Genomic DNA, 27,099 nt, shown 5'->3' on the forward strand with positions numbered 1-27,099 from the left:
TTTCCATAACCTCTTGGGATTAATCTTCAGTAAGATATTAATGTCTAACTGTGAACATTATTCCTGTTGTTTAGCTGTTATTTTATTATATCACATAAACATGTATAAGATTGGTTACGTAACTGAAATGAAGTATTTGAACTAAAATAGTTGGTATCCTCTCTTCCCCTCTCCCCATCCCTGTCTGAATTAGGGGTTGACATAGAGGCAGCTCGAAAAGAAGAAGAACGAATAATGCTAAGAGATGCAAGACAGTGGCTCAACAGCGGCCATATAAATGATGTCAGGCATGCAAAATCTGGTGGTACAGCACTTCATGTAGCTGCTGCTAAGGGCTATACAGAAGTCTTAAAGTAAGTGTAGTTTAAAGGGAAATTTTTCATATTTGATTGTCTTGTTGATGTAATGATACTTGGAATTGATAGGATTGGACACTTCTGACTTAGGGTTTGCATCTTGGAAAATAATCCCTAGAACTGTCTTTTCCTCAGAGCTTGATTTTATGTTTTCAGGCACTCATAAATCATGCTGCTGTTAGCTTTCTACATGAAGTCATTCAAAATATGAATAGTATGCATATATTTAGGCTTAAATACTTACTTAAAAGAATAAAGTTGACAAAAAACTTGGCCTGTTTCTAAATCCAACAGTATAAACAAGCTTAATACCTTTTTATAGTGCCAGTTAGCATTCTGACGCATATTTTCAAGCCACTGTATTTATTTGCATGCATAAAGCAGGGTTTGTAATCCAGACTAAAGGTTTTTAGACCTAAAGAACAGATAATTTAATTTTGCTTTTTTGATACTGTTGTTGAAAATCATGACTCATGAAATCTTTCCTGGAAAGCTTCAGGCATTTGGTGTCCCGTAATTCACAGGTAGCTTTTCAGTAATACAATACAATACAAGTGTATACTGTAACAGAGGTTTAATTTCGTTTTCATCACAGCTCTGCTTTTATTGATCATATTGCTTTACTGTGATTGTAAATATATTTGACTGCTTTGGCAGTGATGGGAACAGTTCTGTATTGTAACATGAATGAAAATGAGCATACACCCTAACTGTGTAAGTATCGCTACTTTAAGGTCCACAGAGCCTTGTTAGGTTTTTCTCTACTACTGCGCATGTGGAGAAAAATATCTAACTGTATAGAAACAATGGACTTGGAAGTGAATAAAGTAGAAAATGGAAAAGGCTATTTTACTTGAGTTTTCCTTAAAAATATATATACCTATTTAACAATGAAAAGGCGAGTGTTTCTGTGAGGAAACAAAATTAATCAGTTCTCAATAGCCCAACTAAAATATGTATGATGAAAAAGGAGAAGGGTATTGTTATAGAATAACTTCATGATTTTATAACAGTTTATTTATCCACCCATCCCTGTCAGCAGTGTTGAGATCTAATTCTTTAAATTTCTTTAGGCTTTTAATACAGGCTCGCTACGATGTAAATATTAAAGATTATGATGGCTGGACACCACTTCATGCTGCTGCTCACTGGGGTAAAGAAGAAGCATGTCGCATTTTAGTGGAAAACCTATGTGATATGGAGGCTGTCAACAAAGTGGTAGGATTTTTATGTAATCCTTGTCAAGATACAAAGTTCTGGTCTCTAAAGTGACTTTAGAAGCCAGGGTAAGAAAAGTGATGATAAACTGCTGTTTACCGTACGTGGAAATTTATATAATGCATGTTTTGTCAAAACAGCATGTTTTGTGTTACAAACTAAATTCTCTTGATTGTCTAAATTAATTTCTGGGCCCACTTTATGCTTAGTTCTATATTAAATGATCCATGTAATCTTTGACAGGGAAATTCAAAATAAAATGGGTTTAGTGACATTTCAGAGGTACAGAATTAGTGACTTGATGGATTGCATACAGGCTTTCATTTGATCACTGAAGACAGTGATGATGCCTTTGGATAGTGTTTTAAATCTTAAAATCAGCTTATGTTGGCATACTAAAGAGTTACCACTATATGCTGGTTTGGGTGCTCTGGAAGAAACTTGTAGGCATCTCTGGACTCCCTAGACATAACTTGAATGCTCCTTAAGCTGTATTTCCTTGACTTTTACGCAAAGGCCTGCATAGCTTTCCGGCTTTGCAAGATCTTGCTTCCAATAGATGTAAGTATATTCATGATCCACATAGGCATCACAGGGATCCAAACCCTTTCATTCAACTGTGTAAGTGCTGAAGCTCTGTTTCTTCTCTTTGCACCACATTTTACAGAGAGATTCTGATGTGCTTCCAGTTTCTGTCAATACTGTATATGTAAATTACCTGCCAACTTTTAAGATGGATTCTTCATTGAATTTTTTCATAAACTAAATATAGTTTAAATTAGTTAAATTATTCATTACATTATATTTAATTAATTAATATAATTAATTATATTAATATTAAGTATATATTTTATATTAATATAATTAATTAAATTAATTAAATTTAATTAATTAAATTAATTAAATTATAGTTAAATTAATAAATAAATTAGGAAAATATGCATATACAGATCATGAATTAGCAATTATTTACTCTCTATAAGGGCAAAATTATTGCTGCTTAACATGTTTAGTCTTTGTCAACTTTTTCTTGCTTAGAAATTGAGGTTGCTTCTAATAAAATCAATGAAACCTGGAATTAAATTTCAAATAACTTCACCTCTGTTTCTGTATAATGCTTATAGAACTTCTAAATATCAGCTGTATAACTGTGTTTTGTATCAGCCAATCAAAAGCTGATGCAATTAATAGAAGCCAGTTCATCAAGTATTCTGTTAGACTTCTTACTGGGGTTGTGAGAACGTGGAGGGTGATATTCCAGAGAGCACTCTCATGAAAACGCGTTCCACTCAACTGGGGCAAGAATAAGAATAAAGAAGGTAGAAAGAGATATAAGCTATTCCATTTGGTGTATGGGCTTGTCTGTGCAAGCCTGGAAATTTTTGCCTGTTGTGTTCTGAAGTAAGCCAGTAAGCATTTTTGCTTTTGGAGATACGGAGATTGAAAACTTATCCGGATTTGGTTTCAGTTGTAGGTGCTTAGCATCTCAGGGAACTCAGCCCATTATTGTTCAGGCACTTGACTTCAGGTATTAATTGTTATGGATTAGGTGTAGATATAACCTTCCAACTACAACATTTTTTGTTTTTGCAAAATGATTTTTTGTGATGAAGGTAGGTCTAACTCATTTTTTTTTTAATAAACCCACTTAATAGCAACCTAAAAATAGAACGCCAGATTAAAAACTGTAGTCATAATGCAGATATAATCTTGAGATAATTTTGTTTTTTAGTTTCCTGGTTAGTGCTGTGTTATACTAATTGGAGTAGTTCACATGTGGCAGGACTTCAAGCTGTTTTGGGTAATACTTGTTGAAAGGTGCACGTGCTTCTGCTGTATGGTCACAAGTTTTATGGATGTGAAAGTTAGTGGTTGAAGGTCCATCCTTTCTAACCAGTTAAGATAGCCTTCACAGTGTATTAGGAATTTGTTTGCCTTTAGTTAACATTATGAGAAACTGAAATAAGCAGAGGCAAATATGAACACCTTCAATTTCCTTTATAAGCTGCTGTGACCACTTTTAAATGACAGCTCTGTCTTTATTGCTCATTATTGTACAGAAGCACTTACTTGACTGATCTTGTCACGATCCTCCCAACATTTCAGTATGTCCACCCAGTGTTTTGGTGCAGCTGCATTTACACCAATGGATCTAGGACTTTGCCTAGATTCCAGCCTTCTTATATTTGAATGCAAACTTCCAATTGCGAAACACTGTACTGCAGCATCAAAGTAAGTGAGGCTTTCTTTGTGAAACTGTGTGAGCTTCAGCCTTTCTCATCTTCAAGTAGAGATGAAGAAAGGCATTTTTTGAAATCTTTACCAATTTAGACTTTAAAGATAGAATCTTATGTCCTGTGGGCATCTGGTCTAGTCGAGAATTGCAGTGACTGTAGATGTAAGATACGGGAAGCTGAAGAAATTCCAGCTGACAGCATTGCTCTGTGTTAATGAATCACATTACGATCTGTTTAATCCAGTACATGTCCCATAGAAATCACACGCTAAGGGAGGATAAGAACAAATGGTTGTAGCAGATCTCTTCTAAATGGCGTGTAAAATGTAAAATACAGTTTTACTGTAAAAATGTGAAAGCGTGAATACTTAAATTTAATATAGCTTGCTTAAATAATTTAAACTTTAAAAAATCAAGCTGTATATGGTATTCTAAGATGGACAGGGTACTGAACTGCTCCATATCCATCCATACAACTGCCATTGGGATAGTTGTGTTGAACTAATATAATGAGAATCATATTCTTTCAATCTATTTTATTTTCCTTGATAGTTTTTTTTTTTCCATCAAAGAACAGTAAAATTTTACTGAAGTCATGTTTTTATCTCCTAAAAAACGTGTTTACTCATCAGGTATAGATGTTTCTGTTTCAATTATCCAAAAAAGTAATGTTGCGAAATTTTTTCAACTACTGACAGACTAACAGTTTGTAATAGAGCTTGCCTTATACTTTTCTAATTTCTCTATCTGAATGTGCTCCTTACCTGCATCATCATGTGATAAGGCATCGTAATCTGTTATATTTGAATTCTGCTGTACAATTATGGTGGTTTACTTCTTCCACTTCTCCAGGGGCAGACAGCGTTTGATGTGGCAGATGAAGATATTCTAGGATATTTAGAAGAATTGCAAAAGAAGCAGAATCTGGTAAGTCTTTTGCATATAAAGATATACATATATATGTTACACTTTGTTATACATATGGTTATGTTACACAGCTCAGACCTGCATATAGATTAAAAACAAAGGTTTGATTTGGGGCTTCAATTCAAGTCATTTCAGAGGTTATTTCATGTCCTTATTTGGTCAGTTATGGTGTCTCGGAAGAAAGAAGGTGCTCTTCTATTTGCCTTCTCCAGCAGGCATTTTATGATCTAAAGCATCAGCAAAGAACAACTTACTTGGAATAACAATTTCTGGGATCCTAAAATTTTGAACTTTGACATTTTGAAAGCTTGTGCACATTCTAGCGTTTGTAGTAGGTAGAGAAGATTTCCCTCCGTTTGTAATTTTTTCACGCTGATAATCATTCTGTGAAATTAACTACATCATTCTATATGTTTTGAAGCTTCATAGTGAAAAACGGGAAAAGAAATCTCCCCTAATTGAATCCACAGCCAACATGGATAATAATCAGACACAGAAAACATTCAAAAAGTAAGTAAGCTAGGACAGATAATAAGCTCTTAATAAAAAAAGATAATTTTACAAGTTGTCGCAAAGTCCTGCTTGAGAGACCTTAGAAATTTTTTTTGAACTTAGTAAGTATTTTTCTTTCAAACTCAGTAAAGAGACGTTGATTATGGAGCAAGAAAAGAATGCATCTAGTATAGAGTCTCTGGAGCAAGAAAAAGCAGATGAGGAAGAGGAGGGAAAGAAGGATGAATCCAGTTGTTCTAGTGAAGAGGAGGAGGATGACGACTCGGAATCCGAAGCAGAGACAGGTACGTTATTTGGAGTATTGTCTTTCAAGTTTTTGCTTTATAAATTTACTTAGTTAATATCATTATTTAATATACAGAGTTAAGTGTCTTAAGTTTCACTTACTCTTCTGCATTCCACTAAGCTTCCAATCATTTTAAAACAAGTTCATGTATGTCTAAAGTCAAGTCATAACAGAGATATCAAAAAGATGTCTTTACTGGAGCTATTAACCTTCTTACTTGGTTGGCTATTTAACAATTGATACTTTTAATCAAATAGTTGGAATAATGTAAGCCTTAAGTAGTATGCCAGAAAACATTGAAGAAGTCAGAAGATTAAATCAGAAATTAAGTGTTTGCTTCTAGAACTGGCATAGAGATTGGAACAGCAGAAGTGCAAACATTCTTGTTTTTTCTTGCCATCCTGAAGTAAATACCAATTAATCTGGCAACTTTAGCTCAGGTATTCATAAAGTAACAGTGCATATATCTACTGTTCGGCGTGTACTGAAATAAACTATTAAAGGTGTTATTCTAATGTCAGCAGTTACTTCATATACGTCATTTCAAGGGAAATGTTCTTTGAAAAGTTTGGAATTGTATGCAGAGAAACACATTACTCTGTACTTCTCTCTTCATTGGAATTTACCTTTTTTTCCTTGGAACAGTTATCAGAGTCTTAAAGCAAGTAGTGATGTAGGAACAGCATAGCATCATTTTTTTTCAAATCAGGAAACAAATGTCAGACAATCAGAGTTTAAAGAAGTATGTTCGGTCATAATAATTTTAGAATTACAGTGCAGTAATACAATATATATACTTAGTTGTCATTAGAAATGTCTTGTTAATAATTTATACTTATGCCCCTTAAAATGAGTAACCCTTTTTGGTGAGCTGTCAGTTCTCATTTTAAAACATTCTTTCCAATTTCATCACCTGGAAAGGAAAGGCTAAGGAGGGATTTTAGAGCCAACCAATATATCATAAATATTCAACATAGGCACAAATAAAAATAAGTTGTGAAATCAAACTGTCTATTATGTTTTAATTGTATTTTTGTATTTTGAAATAAATCAGCATTTCAGTGTTAAGCTGGAAAAAAAGTCTGTCAAGCTTTGTAAAATAGTCTTTCAGCTTAGTATGCTTGCATCCTTTATTTACAGAGACTGAGCTCTGATAAACTCAAAACATTTGTAATATGTAACATGTAGTAATTTCTCAGTCACTGAACTAACCGTAACGTCTCCTGAACTTTATGACTCTGGTAACTGTGTTCTCTTCGTTACCAGTAGATAGTTTGTGCCAGGAAAATTTGACTGTGACACAAGAATTAATTTATGTAAACTTTGGGTTTTTTAATATCAACAAGGCTTTATCATACTTTATTTGGCAAGCTAGACTTTAAGCTTTTCCCCGCAGAGCTGCATCTCTAAATTCCAAGTTTGTACTTTCCCTTTTTTCCTATTATTCAGCTTAAGGTAGTTTTCTAGTGAAAAATCTTAAAGATTATAAGAAACGTTCTGGCTGTAAAATATTTTAACAGCATTCAATATTTTGAAATACTGGAAACTGTGATTTCTAATCTAGTGAGATACTGGAAGTGTTTTCCTAAAACTCATGTTCTGTTTCATTGATTCTGTGAGAATACAGTTTAAAAATAAGTTTATTTCTGTCTGGAAGACCAAGGAGAGATTCTATCATCTCCTAAAGGACAGGGAAACAAGCTGAAAAATCAAATTTTCAGCAGTTCAGGTTCTTTAAACTTACTTTGTTTGAGGTAGTTTAATGCTTTTTGAAAGTTAGTCAGTATTCGCTCAGTCATACATACAACTATGTTCTTGCTGTCTTTGAGATAATTTCAGAATACAGTTGTGAAAAATCCGGTTTTCTCCTTCCATGCTTTCACTCCTCATAACTTTTTCTGTATATTTTAAAGCTGTATTACTCATTTGCAAATTTCCAGCAGAGCTGCCTGTGCATCACATCAAATCGTACTGTCAGTCCACGTTGCCCCGTTCAACTTTTTATCACCATGACCTAGAAGTTTACCACCATTTATTTTCACTTGTGCTTAAAAAGAACTTTCCATTAAGTGCACAAGTAGTCATGTACGCTGATTCTTTTATATATTCATGTTTGTTTACGGCATAATTCATTATTCAAAACACCTGTTCAACTATGTCCATAACTAAAACAAGTGTGTAACAGCAATACTATTAATTACACAATTTCCAATCATAGATTGGTACTTTGCTGAATTTGAATGCTAGATAGGAGAACACTGTATGAAAACATTGCATAGTTTCTAAATCAACTGCTCCTATGCAGTATGGGTAGCATAGGCATAAAGATATGTGTACAGTAGGGCCAAAACAAATGGAGATTGAACCCCATGTTGCTCCATACTGCACAGATAAGATGTAGCGTCCTACTCCAAAGAACACGCAATTTGAATAGGCAAAACAGAAGTGAGGTGTAAGAGTATGAAGCTCAAGCAAGTGCAGCGACAACAGTTGTTGTATCACAACCATGACGCTTTCTGTATGTTCGTGTAAGAGGGGTTAAGGTACGCAGACAAAGGACAGAGGAAGAAATGTGGGCAGGAAGGACGAAGCAGAAGAGGATAGGTGGACAGTGAAACTTAGGTTGGAAAAACAAGGGACAAGTCCCTGCCTCATCTCATTCCACTGACGGGAATCCCTGGCTGGATTGTCTGTGCAGTTAATTATTTCTTGCACTCAACATACACAGTTATCCAAGAATGAATGTTTTATGTTGATTTAGCATCTTCTGTAGTTCAAATTAACTATTACGTGCCAACATACCTCCTACTGTTAAATTTTTACAGTCATTAGCCATCTAGTAAAATGCAGGCTGCCTGGGGAGGCTCTAGAGGTTTTCAAGATCTGACTCATCAAAGCCATAAGCAGCCTGGTCTGTACACAATACTGACCCTACTTTGAGCAGATGGTTGAATTAGGTGATGTCCCGAGGTCACTTTCTACCTGAATGATCCTGTGGTTCTGTCTCTGCATCTCTGAGTGTTTAACACTTGCTGAGCAACCAAAAAAAAAAAAAGTTATATGCGTGAACATTGTGGAAAAAATATGGACCAAAGATACACCTTGGGAGTGAGGGGGGAAAACACCGAGGAATAAATAATAAAATGCTGTTGGGAAAGTTGACTGTCAAATCTGTTCAAAAGCAATTCAACTCTGTGTTGTGAAAGTGAAGAAATTGTGAATGAAAAACTAAAATTAAAATCTTGTAAATATTTTGCAGATAAGACCAAAACCTTGGCAGCTGTAACTAATAATGCAAACGCTACAAGTACACAACCAGCATCAGTAGCTGTGACAGCACCTTCAGTAGCCGGTGGCCAAGGGGCACCTACATCACCTGTTAAGAAGGTAAAATAAAATACCTTTCTTGGATTTTAGATTTTGGTTCTTCTGTGTAAGCATACATTTTTTGATTCTTGTATAAAAATTGGATTGGATTATCCAGCAAATTGATGAAAATACGCAGAGATTCCTAAAATATTTTGTGGTTTTGTGCAGAAACTGTTTCAATTTTTAAAAATTTTGAATGGTTTTGTTTTTAAACAGGGATCTAAAATACATAATTATGAAATAGCTGAATTTAAGACCCTTTTGAAAGAGCAAAAATCTGTTGCACAGTGACTGGAGTTCTTGTTTTTCTGAAGCTGAAGTTCATCTTTTGAAAGTCTTTTCTATGCTAGACACCTCCAAAATTTTCAGAAACTACAGGTCTAGTGTCTCTGTGCCTATATTTGTGATGCACTTATGGCAAGGGAAGCAGCCATGACTAAGGTACTTTCAGGAGTCCTTAGAAGCATTCAGCTAGTGCTTAGGTGTAGAAGTTGAAAATGATGCCTGAAATACAAAGTAGAAAGTGCCATAGGTCCCAACACTGATTTCAGTATGGTTAGGACCTCATGGAAGAGCTGGAGAATTGGGACACATAATTTATTCAATGCACAGCTCAAAAACTTAGCTAGCAAAGCCATATTGCACGTGGGAAGCTTATTACAGCTTGATGTGAAAAGTTAATTGGAATAAATTTTAGTTTCACTTGCCAAAAGGAAGATATGTATGCCTGGGGGAAAATTTATAGTAGATAATAATGCATAGTCAGAAGGTGGTATACAAGTCAAACTTTTAGAAGGGCTAAACAAACTGGATAGAAAGCCAGTAAGGCTTCCTTTACAACTTTTCTATAAATGTCATAATCAAAGCATAACCCTCTGCTGATGCTTCTGAAAATCATGTTCAGGAGAAATGGAAGCCATGATATACTGAAGCCATAGTAGAGAGATAAGAGGTACTGCTGGGCAAATAATGCATATTGTATTTAGCTCACGGGAGCTTATTGGAGTTATACTTTCATATTCACAATAGAACCTAATGAAGATTCATCTAACAATATACTTCAGTGCAGCAGATGCAGAGAATAGGTTACCCAGCTGCATCATACTACGTGATACTGTACAACAGCATTGGGCCAACCTTCCTGATCCCAAGAGCTGCTTTACAATAACCATTGTGGCAGATGTCCACCAGATTTCTCTCAAAAGAACATGAGAGCAAAAGGGGAATTGTGGGCATGGCTCACCGGCAGGAGTGACTACCGTTTCCCCTCGCTGAGTTTTGTGGCTGGACTGTCTAGCTGTCTGCTAGATTCCAGGGCGATCTTGTGACATTAATCTAAACAGTTCCTGCTGGCTCAGTAAGGAATTAACGGTTCTCTATCATGGGAGCTGCATTTGCATTGCTCAGGAGCTGCACAGAACTCAAGAGCCACAAGCTCTCCACACAAACCACAGCAAATACGTGAGGTAGGGAAGACATTGTGAGTAATTGCTGCTTTGCTAACTGTGCCTAACTGGAATGGATTCAAAGGTATAGCATGAATTTTGCTGCAAGGAAATAGGCCTACTCTATATAGTGTATTCTTTTAAATCACTTCAGTAATACAAGCATTTGCGGCAGTTGGGCAGTTCAGCAGATGTGCTCTCCACCCAGGTTTTTTACTGCAGTTAATTATCTTTGCATGCTGGATATCCTGAGATATCTAACACTTCAAATACTTCATACACTGCAGTAGCACACCATCTGTGCTACTGCAGCTGCTCCTCTGCTTTTACACCATAGGTGGCCAAACCGTATGTTGCTCACAAGTGGTGCAGATGCATTGTACTAAGCTTGAATCTGGGGTTCCTTCAGTCTATACGGCATTCAGTAATGCTGCTTTCTGTCTGAGGGTGCTGAACTAAGGCAAGTCTGGGAGTGAAGGTATGGGTTTGATAGCTACGCTAGCATGGGATGTGATTAAGGGATATGAATGAAATACGGTAAGAAGATAAGAAAGGTAAGAGGTGTGTTAGTGTGTCTTCCAGTATTCTCAACTATATGAGAGTTTAGGCCATGGACCTTGTTAGGTCAACAGGCTTTGCTGTCCTCTTCTATGCAAACTGTAATTCTGTCTCTGAATTAGCTAAACATGCTGTATTGTGGTTAATAAGAATCTGTTACTAAGGTTTTAAGTCTTTTACTGCTTTTTGGTATTTTGTGCTGTAATGAAGAGCTACGTAACACAAACATAGGAACAAACTTTGTCTTGGTTTTAAAACAACCTTTTGTTTCTATTTTCCATTCTTTCAATCTTCATCTTTCTCTTGTCTTAATTGGCTTTAGTATGATTTCATTCCTCCTATCATGCCTGTCGTGGAGTCAGTAGATCCTGCATCATGGAGGCAGGGCTTGCGCAAAACTGGCATTGTTCTTGTGCCCACTAAGGGTGAAAAATCTATGGTGAGGTTCTGGTGTGCACAGGTTTGTGTGCAGGTTGCAAAATAACATTTAATGAAACTGTTGATACTGGATTTGCATGTTTCTAAGCTTGCATCTCATTATTATGGTGTGTATTACAAAGTGTGGGTTTTTCTAAGCTAACTTTTAGAGGAGTTGTATACTCTGACCAGTCTTACATTTCTTATCTCATTAACTAATTTAAGAGAAGAGTGTGTAGGTTGTCTCACCACAATTCCCCTACGAATTCAACACTTCTATGATTACAAAAAATAGTTGTGTTCTCAAATCTCTGCAAGGAGCATGAATTACCACAGGTAATGTGAATTAATTATGTAAATTCATTTACATGTGTTTTATAGTTTCCAACATCTACAACCAAGGTTTCTCCCAAAGAAGAAGAGAGGAAAGATGAATCTCCTGCTTCGTGGAGGTTAGGTCTTAGAAAAACTGGTAGTTATGGTGCACTTGCAGAGATTACTGCTTCCAAAGAAGCTCAGAAAGAAAAGGACTCTGCAGGTGTTATGCGCTCTGCTTCAAGCCCTAGACTTTCCTCTTCATTGGACAACAAAGAAAAGGTAATAGTTTTCAGTGTGAAGCAACATTTTGAGGAACTGGTCTACCTTACTTAGTATTTATTATGTATTGTAAAAGTAAGATGTTCACTATAGACTGTGTTACACATTATTCTTGACAAAAATCCTGAAAAGTTTAATTATGCAGGTTCTGTGTAGTCTCTTTAAAAGTGTAGTGTGCACCTTCATTGCCTGGTGACCTTGTACATAGGTCTGGGGCTTTTCCCTGTTTGGGACTTAGTTTTCACAGTTGAGGTAGATCGGGGGGTTGATGGTTTTGGCATCACTTGGAGAGTGGTGTTGAAAGAATCTTTTTAAAAAGGAGTGTCTTTTGTATTGCATAGTAATTTTTTATTTACAAAAATTTAGTTCTACAGTTAAACATGACTGCACTAAACCAAGTAAGGACTAATTTGGAGCAGGTAACTGAACAGCATAGAATGTGTGGTTCTGTTTCAAGTACAAATGTTTAAATGTTTTCAGGATTAAGAATACTACTATACTGTTCTATATACAAATACTGAACCAGTTGCTTTCAGTAATCAGTGTTGGAATTGTACTGCAGCAAAGCAGAAAAATCAATTCTTTTGCATCACTGGAATGAAAACATGAACAGTTTCCTTTCCTATTGTAGTCCTTCTGATATTTAACTAAAGCTTAAAACTCATTTGTATAATCAAGTCACAGTAAATACAACTGAAGTTGTCATAATTGTGATTTTCCAGCCAACAGCAGTATAACCAATAATAGTAACACTTAAGAAAAAATACGTGTCTTCCAGGAGAAAGATGGAAAAGGAGCTCGACTTGCATATGTTGCACCTACAATACCAAGACGACTGGCCAGTACCTCTGACATTGATGAAAAAGAAAACAGGTGACTCAGAAGTGATAATTTTTGTTAAATATAAAATCACTTGATTTTAGCATGGCTGACAAACTTACAGATTTTAAGGCAATGCTAATTTATAGCATTATCCTGCTCTATAGGTTATGCTAATCCATAGGGTAGTCCAATTTCTGAGGGGTTTTGATCTTGTAAATTATAATGACCCTTTTTTAAATCCAAACTGTTATATGACAAGAGCAGAACTGGGTTGTGAGTATTGTCTTCTTGAGGGAGAAAGTAAATAAAATCCAAAACATGAAGTCATAAACTTTCAGCTACTGAAGGGTGCTAAAAGCATTTTAGTGCTTTGTCTTGAGCCATGGAGTGCTGATACTGGGCTCCATTATTACCTTTGATAATAATAAAATGCTGAGTTTCTTACAGTCTTTGCTTAAAACCGTTTTGTGCAGCAGCAATGATTTACAAATATCATAGCTAAGTTACAAAAGCAATTATTCTATTTTTCTTGTTTAAATGTTACCTTTCCTCTTCTTTTGGAGATTTTTACTTTCTTTGCTGATGTTTCTTCTGTAGCTTTCAGTATAAAAGAAACAGAAAGTTTAGGTGCATGGACTTATTACCTATTATGATTTGGGGTACTTTCATGGCATAGGTACATTATCAGAACCTTCCCATTTTTCACCTCTCTCCTTTATTGAGGTTCTACTTGGACATTTCCATGAGTTGTTATAGAATGCATAGTACAAAACTTAGAAGTCTCCCTAATGTCTTGTTTCTGTTGGATCGTATCTAGATAGCTGAATGTTGGATGACCTGAACTCAAAACCCTCTGCTTGCTCAAAATGTGCTATTATAATCATTGTCTATAAGACTGATAAATCTCCTTGTGTCTGAAGAGGAGCTTCTTTGTCACTACTCTTGAGAATGGTTCGTTTCAGTGCAAACACAAGATAAATAGCAGCTTTCCTTATGCTTGCAGAATTCTGTTGCCAAAGTTTAGTCTCTGGGTGACAAATTCTGTTTTGAAACAGGGATATTCCAGCTCTCGCAATCCCCTAAAGTTCAGCTTAGTTTGTTAGCATCTCTCACGTTACTTGGCCAGATTTTTCTAATACGTATTTCTATAACAGGGCTGTTTGGAGTTTCTGTTTGTGGTCCATTCTCTGGAGCACTATATTCTTTGGGGTTGAGTTTGTCAGTTTTAGTTTGTTTATAAGAGAGAATATTATTATTTCAATTTTATTCTTTTGAGATCTTCCCAAAAACTCTTTTCCTCCAAAAGTATCTTACATAGACGATACCTTAAGATTGGGATAAATATTTCATTGCATTTTTATTTCTTAGAAGCTGTTATAGCTTGTAACAAAGGGATTAAATTTTGCTTAACTGTTGAGGTTTTTTTGTGTCCTTGACGTGCCAGTCTTGACCATCGTGGCTTATTCACAGACACAGTTCCAAAAGTGGGTATCAGCAATAGCATATTTTTCCTCATATTCATTGGGTGAACTGGGGTCACCAGTCTCGTTAGTCCCAGTGCTGACAAAACAGTTGGGCTGAGTTTCCTGTATTCCTTGGTGTTCCAGAGATGAAGCCTGCTTTTAGGCCAGCCTATTTAGGCACCAATACTTTGCCTAGTGTATGGTGTGGCAGACAACCCAAATTACTTACTTAAAGCCATAAGAGATTCTTGACATTTAGTCTGACCTTCTTTATGTGTAAAACTTAACCATCTGCCCTACAGGGACTTCAATAAATTATTCAGGTTTCTGTCTCTGTCCCAGGTCTTCGTCCTTGTTGCGTAGCTTAATGCTGGCTTCTTGTTCCACGTGTGTGAACACCTGCTTGTATAGCTTATAAATGATGTAGTGTAATCCAGCTGACATTGTACTGTGAGTAATGGAAAAGACTTCAAGATGAATCCCAGCTGGGCTTTTAGATTAACAAATCTCAGACACCCAGCCTCAGTCAACTAGCCAGTGCTACAGAAAAGTGCTGATGTCTGTAGTGTCTTGGCAAAGTGAAACCTTCAGTAATTATGAAAAACTGGTCATGCAGCAGGACCTTTTGGTGGTAGATGATAACTCAGAGTCTGTGTTTCTGTTTGGTGGTAAGCAATAACGCTGCATTAGCCTGTGTTTGATCATTTTCTAAAGTCGTTTCCTATTGCAGAAGTGCTAGCGTTAATTTTTGTCCAAAAAGAGGTACATTCTGAACAGCAAAAGTATCCGAACATAAACTATATAAAATTTTATTCCATTTTCCCTCACACACCTGGTTGTATTTTGTATATAGTTTGTGAAAGACCTTTTTTTTCTTCCTTCTATCTGAACTTTACTTCAAATCTTGAGCTGACATTTTATTTAGAAGTTCAATTTTTTGCATCTCAGTTTTCAGGGTAGTTTTTCTAAGTAGATTTTTGCAAGGTTCTTTCTTGCTGCTATAAACTACAACAATAGGCTGGAAATTCCTTATGACTAAAGTAACATCAGCTAGTGATACATGTAATCTTTTTGGATTTCAGTAAAGCTTTTGATACCGTCTCTCACAGTGTCCTCCTGGACAAAATGTCCAGCGTACAGCTGGATAAACATATAGTGCAATGGGTGAGCAACTGGATGACAGGTCAGGCTGAAAGGGTCATAGCAAATGGGGTTACACTGGGCTGGCGGCCAGTCACTAGCGGGGTTCCACAGGGACCCATCTTAGGACCAGTCCTCTTTAATGTCTTCATAAATGACCTGGATGCAGGACTGGAAGGAATACTAATTACGTTTGCTGACGACACAAAACTGGGAGGAACTGTTGACACTCTTGAGGGGCAGAGAGGCCCTGCAGAGAGATCAGGACAGACTGGAGAGCTGGGGAGTCACCAGCCATATGAAGTTTAACAAGGGCAAGTGCCAACCTTTGCACCTGGGGCACAACAATCCCGGATGTACATACAGACTGGGGAACAAGAGGCTGGAGAGCAGCCCCACGGAGAGGGATTTGGGGGTTCTGGTCGACGGCAAGTTGAAGATGAGCCTACAGTGTGCCCTGGCAGCCAAGAGGGCCAACTGTGTCCTGGGGTGTCTCAAGCACTGCACTGCAGCTGGTTGAGGGAGGGGATTGTCCCACTCTACTCTGCGCTGGTGCAGCCTCACCTCGAGTGCTGTGTGCAGTTCTGGGTGCCACAGTACATTAAGGATGCAAAACTACTAGAGAGTCTCCAGAGGAGGGCCACGAAGTTGGTGAATGGTTTAGAGGGGAAGCCGTATGAGGAGTGGCTGAAGTCACTTGGTTTGTTCATCCTGGAGAAGAGGAGACTAAGGGCAGACCTCATTGCAGTCTACAGTTTCCTCACAAGGGGAAGAGGAGGGGCAGGCATTGCATCTTTTCTCTTGGTGGCCAATGATAGGACCTGAGGGAATGGCAGGAAGATGTGCCAGGGGAGGTTTAGGTTGGGTATTAGGAAAACGTCCTTCCCCCAGAGGGTGGTGGAGCACTGGAACGGGCTCCCCAGGGGGGCAGTCATGGTGCCAACCCTGATGTTATTCAAATAGCATTCGGACAATGCCCTCAGAGATATGGTGTGAATTTTGGGGTTGTCCTGTGTGGGGAGCGGAGTTGGGCTCAGTGATCCTTGTGGGTCCCTTCCAACTCAGGACATTCTGTGATTTTATGACAGGCCACTCAGGAATGGCTACTGCAGGCGTGTTTATACTGGTCTACAGTATCATGAGTTCTAAAGGTTAGTCAGCTTTTGAACTTCTCATAACATCCAAGAATGAAAAACCTATGAAGTCCATTTCTAAAAAACCCAAATACTTTTCGGTGTATTGTACTGGATTGTCTCAGAAGCAAACAGAAAAGCCTCTTGTTCCTTTTTTTTTTTTTTTTTTTTGAGAAAAACAAAGCCAGCAATGGTCACAGATAAAAGCTGATGATTGATTTCATGTTGATTAAATCCTCTTTAGCAGTTTTTCGTTTGATGCTGCTTTTCTATTATATTTCTAACAGTGTTAGTATGGACATAGTATTTTTTCCCCAGGAGCTTGGAAATTATTGTCCATAAAGTTCATTTTATTCCTGTTCTGTGTGGTTATGTTTATTGTAATGTGTTATCCAGGGTTTTAATCTTTAATTTGAAACGCATTTTCAGCTCGCATCAAAACCAGCCTTCTTTAATATGAGTAAGCTAAAATAATATCTTTTTTACAGGGACTTGTCTGCTAGCTCAATACGTGGTGGCAGTTCCTACACCAGGAGAAAATGGGAGGAAGATGTCAAGAAAAACAGTTTGAATGAAGGTCCTACATCATTAAACACAAGTTATCAAAGAAGGTGTGGGATTTTCTCTTATCTTTTTTTATCAGAAACAAATTACGTACTGAATCACTTTGTAAGGACAGTTTAAAATTAAATGGTGACATGGTCAAATGTTTGTAATAATTGCAGAGTGTGTACTTAATGCTGATGCAATGCTCGTGCTGATTTTAAAGCTACACCATTTTTACTAGCTTAGAGTGTTGCAGCAACTGCTATATAATTAAAATTATATGCTTCCTTTTTTTCTATTGGTTATTTCAGTTTGAGGTTCGTTTGACTCTCTCCAGATTAGTTCAGTACCCAAAGATAACTATTTTAAATATTGGAATAGTAGTAATTCTGCATGGTATCTGAAAACAAAAGGGAGGAAATATTGTCTCTGTTGAATTTTAGTTTTGCATGACGGTATCAGAGGTCTTGGGTTGCTCTCCATAATGGTAGATTATAGCCACACCTACCTTGAATATCAGCATCATAGAATGCATATGTAAAACTAACTTGAATGCAAAGTAAATTATGGTTAATATGAAAATAATTCTCAGGTGCACGTGGTTCCTATCTTGCAGGATTTTCTCAGAAGGAATCATATCCTGCAAATATATACATGATTAACTTTACTCCATTGTGTAGTTTCAATGTAGCTATGTGAGTAAAGTTCTTCACTGGAATTAGCAGAGCAATAAATATCTAAAATGAACAGATCAAAAGAAAAGATTGCTATTCAGGTAGCTAAGCTACATATTGGTATGTGCTATAATGTTTGTGGTGATGAGTACTTTTCCTTTTGTCTTGACATTGATGTTGGTAGTGGCATGTAGTCAGACTATTTCATACAGCATAATACATCTTACCTCTGTGTTAACCTCCGGCCTTAAAAACAAAACTCAGTTTTCCTAACTTCAGTTGCACAGGTTTCCTGTACTTGATGGAAAATATCAACAGTTGATACATGAGAATAATCTCTGCATGTTAGCTTTTATCAACATGTACACTCCAGTCTTCAAACAAAATGTACTCATCACTTTTAAATTGCATGTGGTGCTTCAACAATGTATTTCCTTAGTTGTTCTTGTACGATTATTTTTCCTTTGTCATTTTAGAATTGATAGTAATACAAAAAATGATCAATTGCAGAATGACAAAGAAGCATCTTTCCTTAAATCTTTTGCAGTTACTAATATGATGCTATGATGCTCTGTCTGCCCTGACTGTGGATTCTGAGGTTTAGTCATGGGCAAGCATCCTGACTTGGTAATGCAAAATTTGTTCAGCCAGAACCAATGAATAAAAATGTGGAAACCACTGGATCTTCTTTACAACTTGAAGAGCAAGGGAAAAGGATGAGTGGGAGGTTAATCTTTCTGGGAATTATTAAAGTTAAAAAAAAAAAAGGCAGTACATTTAATTGGTTGAAAATTATAAGAGGAGTGATATTTATGACATTTTCTTTTCTGACAAGCTGTGGAGTAAAATTCTGCATTTTCTGAGGTATTTAGTGTGGGTGAAACAGCAGTTTAAAAACGGGACATTGGGGGCCTTATATGAATACTTCAGTAGATGCAATCAAGACAGTCATACATAAACCAGTGAGATTCCATTCTTTATCTCTTCCTCCTGTGGAGAAATGGTCAGGACTAAGGGCTAAAGTCTAAGACTTCTAAAGAAGAAGGCAGCACTTCTTTTGCCCTCTGAAGTCATAAATTAGAAGTCCTAGTCAAGGAAATAGTGAAGAAAATGGCTTTTGAAAATGCTTCTTTTACCCCAGAAGTTTCTGAGACTCAACTGAGACAAGGGATACAAGGGCAGGAGTTTAATGGATCATTCACAGCTTTGTGATGTTTTAATGAGCAAAGATAAGTAATGCAAATGCATCCATTGTACGTGTCTCTCCTTCAGTGGCTCCTTTGGTAGAAGACAAGATGATCTGATTAGTTCTAATGTTCCAAGTACTGCATCAACAGTTACCTCTTCTGCTGGTCTTCAGAAAACACTGCCTGCCAGCACAAACACTACTACAAAGAGTACAACGGGTTCTACTTCAGCAGGTGTACAAAGCAGGTAACGGCTCCAAAACACTTCTCTCTCTCTCTTCTTTTTTTTTTTTTTTGTCAGGTCTATTGTGTGCTTATGTACGTGCATGCGTTCTTGTTTAGTAGATCATGGGGCTCTGGATTTTTTCGCTTTCCTGTTAAATTTGTTTTAATTTTATACAATTTGGCTCAAAAATCATGGATGGCTTTCTACTGTAAAGTGGGAGCCATGTTGGTGTGAAAGAATAAATCCAATGTTAGAAGGGTGTGAAGAATAAAAGTTCAATTATTGTGAACTGCTCAATTCTTAATTTATTAAATTTAATAGCTCAAGTTGAGCTTTCATAGTAGAGACATTTCTCAGTTTGCTTTTAAAAAAAATCCATCCCTCAATTTACATGTTATTAGTTGTTTAGTAAAGTGCTTTCATTGTTTAGCTGTTTCCTTTTCTCTTTTTTTTGTGTTGCTGCTTGTTATGCTGTAGTACCTCAAATCGTTTGTGGGCTGAGGATAGTACTGAGAAAGAAAAGGACAGTGTTCCTACAGCAGTGACCGTTCCTGTTGCACCATCTGTTGTAAATGCTACAGCCACTACCACAGCCATGACTACAGCTACTTCTGGCACTGTGTCCTCAACATCAGAGGTCAGGGAGAGACGGAGGTGTGTAAAGGTCCTAAGAGTAATGTTGCTCTTATACAAAAGTTGTAATTTTTTCTTACTTAAAGGAATGTGTTGGTTACCTCAAACTTGGATAGTACATTATGTAAAGCAGTGTTGTTTGTTTCCTGTGTATTGAAACAGCTAGCAATGTGCATCAGTTTATGTAAGAGCTTATTACTGGTAGAGATCATTCATTAAATTTAAACTTTGATATTGTATATTTTTTACCGGCCTTGGATTCTCATTTGGTTTGCAGTATTTTCATATTTGTGTTTCTGTTAATAGAATAAATGAGTCCTCTTAAAAATACCCATAAAGAAACTGCAAAACTGCTGAATTAAAAATAATAAAATCAATAATTAGTTACTTACTGTGCATTGCTGCTGATTGAGCTACTGTGCCACTGGCAGTACGCTAGTAAGTTACAACATGGCATTTTTTCAGTCGTTTTGTATGCCTGGCACTACTGAGAAAAGAGTATTAACCCCAACACATTCTGTTTATTTCATTGCATCATTTAGGGTCTCTTCTATTTGAAACGTAATATACAGTTATAAATGCAATGGTTTCAGTATGAAGAATGAGTAAGAATCCGATGTAAATCTCATTTTAAGAATACGGTATTTTTTCTGTTGTAGTTACATGGAGGATGAGTTAAGATTGGTGCGTATTTATGTTTCCATAAAGAGTTGTTACCTGCTGTTTATGGAAGCAAAAATAAGATTTCATAAGGTTGTTAATTCCTGTTAACTTCCCCTGGGTTTTTTGTCTTCTGGGTATTTATAAACGTTTATCCTTTAACCCTTCTGCTGAAATGCAAGTTCAGATTTCTGTGTTGCTCCTGTAGTAGTTTTGAAATGTAGCTCCTGTATCAGTGCCAGATGTGTGTATCTCTGTATGTTCACAGAGGTAACGAAGCTGTTCGCTGTTACAGAATAAGCCTGGATGGATTCTTTTGTTTCACTTAAGGCAGCAACAACATTTTAAAAATCCTCATAGCTTTAGGCCTATTTAGGATAGTCTGTTTTTCTCCTTTTTCACCCAAAACTGCGATGAAGTAATTTCTGTGAAATGGGGATTGTTTTTTTGATTCCCCACCCTGCTGCCCACAAGTACTGACAGCCCATGTCATTAACAACCATAGTCGGAACCTGCATTTTCCATACTGAAATTCAGCTGAACCCAAGCAAAAGCAAAACCAACAAAATGCCTCCTTTTTTCAAAAGTTGTTCCAATTTTAAAACGCAAATGCTGTTTCAGTCTCATGTGAGCTAGAAAAGCAAGGAAAAATAGAACTAAGGCTTTTGCTGTCTTGTTTGCTCTCACTAGTGTGTGTGTACTAATGCGCATGTACTACATATGTTTTAGATACTTGCAATTGGCCTGAAATTCCTTGCTTTTATCTTACTCTGGGCTGATTGTATCATATACTGTTTTAGATGCATTCTTGATGGCATGTTAAAAGATCCATTAAGTCTTAGAAATAAGCAAAACTGGAGTAGTTACTGCATACATTTGAGAAAGTAGTGCTGTAGATATGGGCACATGCATATATATCTGTTTATATATCATGCTTATCTGCACATGAAAAACTTTATATGAAATATTATGCTAAATATATTCTTAAGCAATTAAGTTGGTTAATCCATATTTATAAACTGAAAGTGTGTATTTACGAAGTACGTTTGAAATAGTATTTCAAAGGATATTTGGAAAATAAACACTTTATAAACTACTTTTGGTAAAGAAGCATGTAATGGTGCATCCTTTCGGAATAGCTGAAGAAGCTATATTCTTTATCTAATTTTTAGGATTGCTTTAGAGAAACAGGGAGGAGAATGACAAACCTGAATCTTTAAATCTTTGTATCATGAATAATACTGCATAGGGAACCTGTGTGGCATACACAAGGGATGTTAAGGAAGGACACTTTACACTCCGACAGTAGCTGTAGTGTGCAAAGTGTAGAGTTTTCATTTTCCCTCAGCGAGGTTTAAAGTATTGCATTGGAGGGTAGGAACACTTTCTAGCAGCCTTTTGATTTTTGCCTTTTCAGATTTTTCTAATTTTTAGCTAATCTAAGGACTTTTTAAAAATTGTAAATTATAACAGCATTTCCAGAATATTCTGTAATAGAAAACCAACAAATGCATTGAAAAAGTTCTTTAATGATGGTTTTACGTACTTTTTTTTAATATGTGTGTATATATATGTCTCTATATAATTTTTTTTACCCCAGTTGCCTGGGTTGGAGAATTTCTTTTAGATTCCAGACCTTGTATGTCTACTCTAGTAGCCTTTTGGCTTTGATTACAATTACCTCCTTACTCTGCAGGATTTTTGAGGGTTTCATGAGGATCTATTTTTAAACACAGTTTTTTTCAAAGGGAGATGGATTACTCAGAGCATGGATGATTCATGTGAAAATATGTTAACCACCTCCTCCAGGATTTTTCATCTCTGATACAATAGATGGTATAATTAGGTTTTCTGCATTAGCAGTACATTTAGCTTTTTCTAAGTTAATACACGCACGCACACGCACACACATATTTTATGTATAAGTGTGTAACTGGCTAAATCTCTGAGGTCTTCTACCCCTATGTTAGTAGAGTAGTGAAAAAGTTTAAGTTATATTTAGAGAAAATGGTAAAACCCAATCTAAATTAAGTAGGAAAACACTGTGTATTTCAATTGAGTTGTAAAGCTGCTATCTTAATGAATAGTTTATTACGGTATGGATGGAATGTCTAAAATGTAATCCATCTTATATAGTTAAAGATTTTCTTCTAACTCCTTTGGTTTTCAGTTATGTCGTGTTGTGAGGTTTTTTCCTGACCATTTAAAGCATTTGTACAAAAATTATTGTTTGCCAATTTTGTTTGTAATTAACCCTTTAGATCATACCTCACTCCAGTACGGGATGAAGAGTCAGAGTCACAGAGAAAAGCTAGATCCAGGCAAGCAAGACAGTCTAGAAGATCTACGCAGGTATAGTTTTTTTGCAAGTTCTTCATTTGTGGAAATGTACCCATGTAGCTCCCTGAATACAGCGAAGTTTCAATTTCCCAGTAAAGCTCCAAATAAACTGATGGGTCTTCCTGATATAAAACACCCAGATGAAAGAAAGCATCTTTTTTTTTTTTTCCCTTTCTTCCCTGGAAGATTTAGGATCCTTCGTTACATACTGAAAGTTGGTTTTTCTAATCACTGAAGAGTGAATTAATAAATTACTGAGGAGTAATTTAACACTTCTCCACTGAAAGGAAGTTTTTGATTGCATTATGGTAAAATGGCTACTCAAGTAATTGTTCTGATGTCATGTAGAGTTTAAATCAGAGACTTTTAATTCTCCAAGAACTAACAGCTGTATGCTTCAGGCAGAAGACTTAATACTTGAAAAATAGGCATAGCGTACTGTATTTACTTCCATTCCTAAGTATTTTTTCTGTTCATGGACTATTGAAGATAATGTGATTGAGCTGACCAACATATGGATAGCTGATGAGATCCATGGCATAGAAAAAAATACATTCAACCTGGTTTCTGTGGACATGGCGAAGTACCATGGAACAATTTTTATGTTACTTGCTAATAATCTAGAATCTAACTGCATGTCTCCTTTCAGTGTTTCTCTCTCATAGTTTACATACTGATGCGTTTGGTGGTTTTTCCCAGTTTCTATCAGAATTATTACATCATATTGAATTGCAAGTAGTGCAACTAATACAGGAAAGCATGCGACAGTAGCAAAATAGATTATCTTAGAATGGAACTTGAATGCTCTTTGGGCAGTGGAACAATCACCAACCACTATCCTCTGAAGTGTTTCTACCCACCTCTTCTTGTGTCAGCTGACAAACTGAGAATAATCAGCAAATAGTCACTCGACAAAATGGCACATAATACCCTAGCCATCGTCCTTATCTGCTTTAAGGCCAAGTCTGTATCTGTATTGTTTATTGACGTTACTTTCAAATCCCTGCAGTTTTAAACCGCTCAGATATTTCTGATTACCTTTCCCATTGAGAGAGTCACGCTGCTTGATACAGGTTCCTCTTACTGGAGTTCTTTTTTACCTCTTGATGAGAATCCAGAGCCCTGAGAGATGGTCAAACCACAGTTCAACTATTGTTGCATCTTTACAGTGGAGAAGTTACAAGGAATTACTGTATTAAAACATTATCAACAGAAAAAGCCATTAAATAACTGATAAGCTGCAAAGTTGTCTTTGAAGAACAGGTCACAAAGTGTTTGGAGAAGTATCTCAGTAATATACATCAACTGGAAAGTGCAGTAGAGAAAAGTTGTCTTCAAAAATTGTTTGTGTTTTGGGCTTATTTCAAAACAAGCTTTTAGCCTCAGAATAACAAGGAAATAAGGAATGAGTTGCAACTTTCTCTGGTGCTGTCAATGCAGGCGGTTTTTTTGTGTTGTTCACCTAAAAATCCAGTTGCAGTGAGCGAATTTGTAAAATATCAACATATCTGAAAATTTTATAAGTACTGTGTTTTTAGCATCCTTCCAAAAACATTTCATATGCTTATGATGATATTGGAAGTATCTAATGGGTTCTTAAATGATTTCTACATGATTTTCTACGTGATCTGTATGTACTAGCTCAACTAAAATTGTGTTGCTGGAGAATCTGTAGTATATCACATTAGATCGAACACTTGCCAATAATCAAAGAGGGATGTTTGGTTCCAAGAGTCGAGAGAAAAGCTTATAGGTGGAATATATAGGTAAAATTTATTTCTCAATAGAATTAATTTTCTTAAGCTGAATTTTCTATTTAAGATATGTATTTATATAATGTGATCATCTACATTAATACAAGTGATATACTGAAACGTTGTTTGCTGACTGCTGTTTTCACAGGGTGTAACACTGACAGATCTTCAAGAAGCTGAAAAATCTATAGGAAGAAGTCGTCCCACGCGAACCAGAGAACAGGAAAATGAAGAAAAAGAAAAAGAAGAGAAAGAAAAGCAAGACAAAGAAAAACAAGAAGAAAAGAAAGAATCTGAAACTAAAGATGATGATTATAGACAAAGATATTCCCGAACTGTTGAAGAGGTATTTTCATGATGGGTCTCTTTAGGTAGAGAAATTATGTGACTTTTAACTCCAACTAGAATATTATAATTTTGGTATTACTATAAGAATTATTTAGATATTTAAATGTTTTCATATCCTGTGGTTTGTAGTTGTTTAATCTTCATAAATTAATTTTGACATTTTTCTGCTAAATAGCCGTATCATCGCTATAGACCAACTTCAACTTCAACTTCTTCATCATCCACCTCTTCGCTCTCCACCTCCACTAGCTCTCTTTCAACTTCAAGTCAGCTAAACAGACCAAACAGCCTTATAGGTATAACTTCTGCCTATTCTCGGAGTGGAACAAAGGAAAGTGAGAGAGGTAGGAATACTGTTTGTGAAGGGATTTTTTTGTTTGTTTCAGTTGACAAAGGGCAGATTATGTTTCTAAAGATGGTTCAAAATGGGGGGCGATATGTAAGACCACTGAGGATGTGTCTTTCTTCATGTTCTGTAAGAAATTCGGAAAACTCACATATATAGAGAAAAAAAGACTTCTTGAACTTTGTGGTATTTTGCAGCATTTTTTGTGTGAATCTGGTTTTCCATTGGTGGGTCATAGAAACATCAAATATTCTGCTGTCAGTACCCACATAATGCTTTCATTTCTGCTTTAACACAGCAACTATAATAAAGTATCACATTTCAGGGTTTAATACTTGCAGGTATTGAGGAATTTTACTTGATTAAATAATTGCTAAATACCTGGGATTTTGTTTCATTCCTTCCACATCGAAGGACTGGAATGATGCTTTAATCCCTTAAGGACCTCCCATAGCTTCATGAGCACCTGAAAACAAAGGAGGGAAGGGGATACTTTTGGTGGCAGTGTGGTGTTAGTTAATATTTAATGTGACCATGCTTCTAGATAGTTTAACTGGTTTAGCTAATCTTAAGCTGAGGATCAGATGTGTGATTGAGATGTTAGAGAAAAAGCTTTTCTCTGATGTCACAGAGTTTTTGCCCTTGTTTCAAATATGAATCATCTGCTATTGTGCCTGATTAGTTGCCTGTCAAAGGAGGAGGCTGTTGACATGCAGTGTGATCTCCTGTTCTCTTTTGGAGGCATTCTGCTGTTGACTTGGGAGAAATACTTTAATTCAAGTTATAGATTCAATATAGGATTACTGATTGAAATTGGTAATTCTGTTATGATACAAAATCATTAATTGATCTAATCTCCATGAAGTATATAGCAGTATTGCCATGTTCCCTAGAATGGTATTTTCTGAGGAAGTTATTGGACTAAGCTTCAGGGCTATGATTTTTCTAATTTTTTTCCGCCTTTGTCCTAATATGAACTGAAATTTGGATTAAGATTCTTCAGTAATGCATGCTTACTGTAGGAAACTCTTTCTAGACTTTTCTATGGAAAGTATTTTCATGGATAAATAGTAGCTACAGCAGTTTTTTTCAAATTATGACTTTAGGAGGAGAAATACATTACCGTCTGATAGCCCAGAGGTAAAATTATTTATTTAATCCAGAAAGTTGTATGTTCATCATGAATATTTATATTTCCTTCTTTTCTGTTTAATTCCTGGTTCACGCTAAAATGTTTATTTACCTTTGAAGACCAGTGATGGTAAAGTTAAATTAGTAGTGATGCTTCAGTCTGAACTCAAATTTATGGTTTCTTTCTTTAATAAACAAATAATAGACTGAATAGACTGCATGCTAATAGGTAAATAACTTTGGCTTAGGTAGGTTTGTTTAATTAGTGGTTTGGGTTTTTGTTACAAATTACTTGTAAGCATATAGGGGAACAAACACAATCCTGAGGTATTATGTCAGATTTGAATTAAAATTGCATTTCTTTTAAAGAAAAAGGAAATCTGTAATATAGTATTAATCTAGTCTAGGTGATCCTATTTTATTCTTCTTTAGAGGGGAGAGTGGAGAGGACTGTGATGAAAAGGGGGACTCTAAGGAGGACTTAACAGACTCTCAAAAGTTTTTTTGTTTAATACAGAATTCTTGACGTAAGCAAAAAAACATTGTTTGTTGAAGAATGGTGAAGAATTATCTTCTCTTATTTTGTACTTTTAAACATTTACTGACACAGATGTTTGCATTATTATGTGACAGTTTGGAAAATTGAGTTGTAAGTCCAATTTGTATTGTATGACTGTTATATTGAAACATTTTGTCAGGTGGCTGCAATAGAATTAGTATTTTGCAGTTGCTATTCACCGGTTGGAACAATATTTACAATATTTTAGAGCTGTG

General features: G+C 36.2%; 1 protein-coding gene across 4 annotated transcripts in view; it reads left to right on the top strand.

Moving 5' to 3' along the window:
• The window catches only part of PPP1R12A (protein phosphatase 1 regulatory subunit 12A), a 124,023-nt gene that overhangs the window by 73,415 nt on the left and 23,509 nt on the right, over positions 1-27,099 (top strand). For all 4 annotated transcript variants that reach the window (XM_075080741.1, XM_075080740.1, XM_075080743.1 and 1 more), the window contains exons 4-17: positions 194-353; positions 1,430-1,574; positions 4,663-4,737; positions 5,159-5,247; positions 5,377-5,534; positions 8,796-8,923; positions 11,707-11,922; positions 12,701-12,795; positions 16,969-17,091; positions 18,973-19,134; positions 19,591-19,767; positions 22,668-22,758; positions 24,649-24,846; positions 25,024-25,192. In XM_075080741.1, the coding sequence (XP_074936842.1) occupies positions 194-353; positions 1,430-1,574; positions 4,663-4,737; positions 5,159-5,247; positions 5,377-5,534; positions 8,796-8,923; positions 11,707-11,922; positions 12,701-12,795; positions 16,969-17,091; positions 18,973-19,134; positions 19,591-19,767; positions 22,668-22,758; positions 24,649-24,846; positions 25,024-25,192 (1,986 nt within the window). The remainder of the gene's footprint in view (positions 1-193; positions 354-1,429; positions 1,575-4,662; positions 4,738-5,158; positions 5,248-5,376; positions 5,535-8,795; positions 8,924-11,706; positions 11,923-12,700; positions 12,796-16,968; positions 17,092-18,972; positions 19,135-19,590; positions 19,768-22,667; positions 22,759-24,648; positions 24,847-25,023; positions 25,193-27,099) is intronic.

This window comes from Phalacrocorax aristotelis, chromosome 1, assembly GCF_949628215.1.
Source record: "Phalacrocorax aristotelis chromosome 1, bGulAri2.1, whole genome shotgun sequence".
Lineage (NCBI taxonomy): Eukaryota > Metazoa > Chordata > Aves > Suliformes > Phalacrocoracidae > Phalacrocorax > Phalacrocorax aristotelis.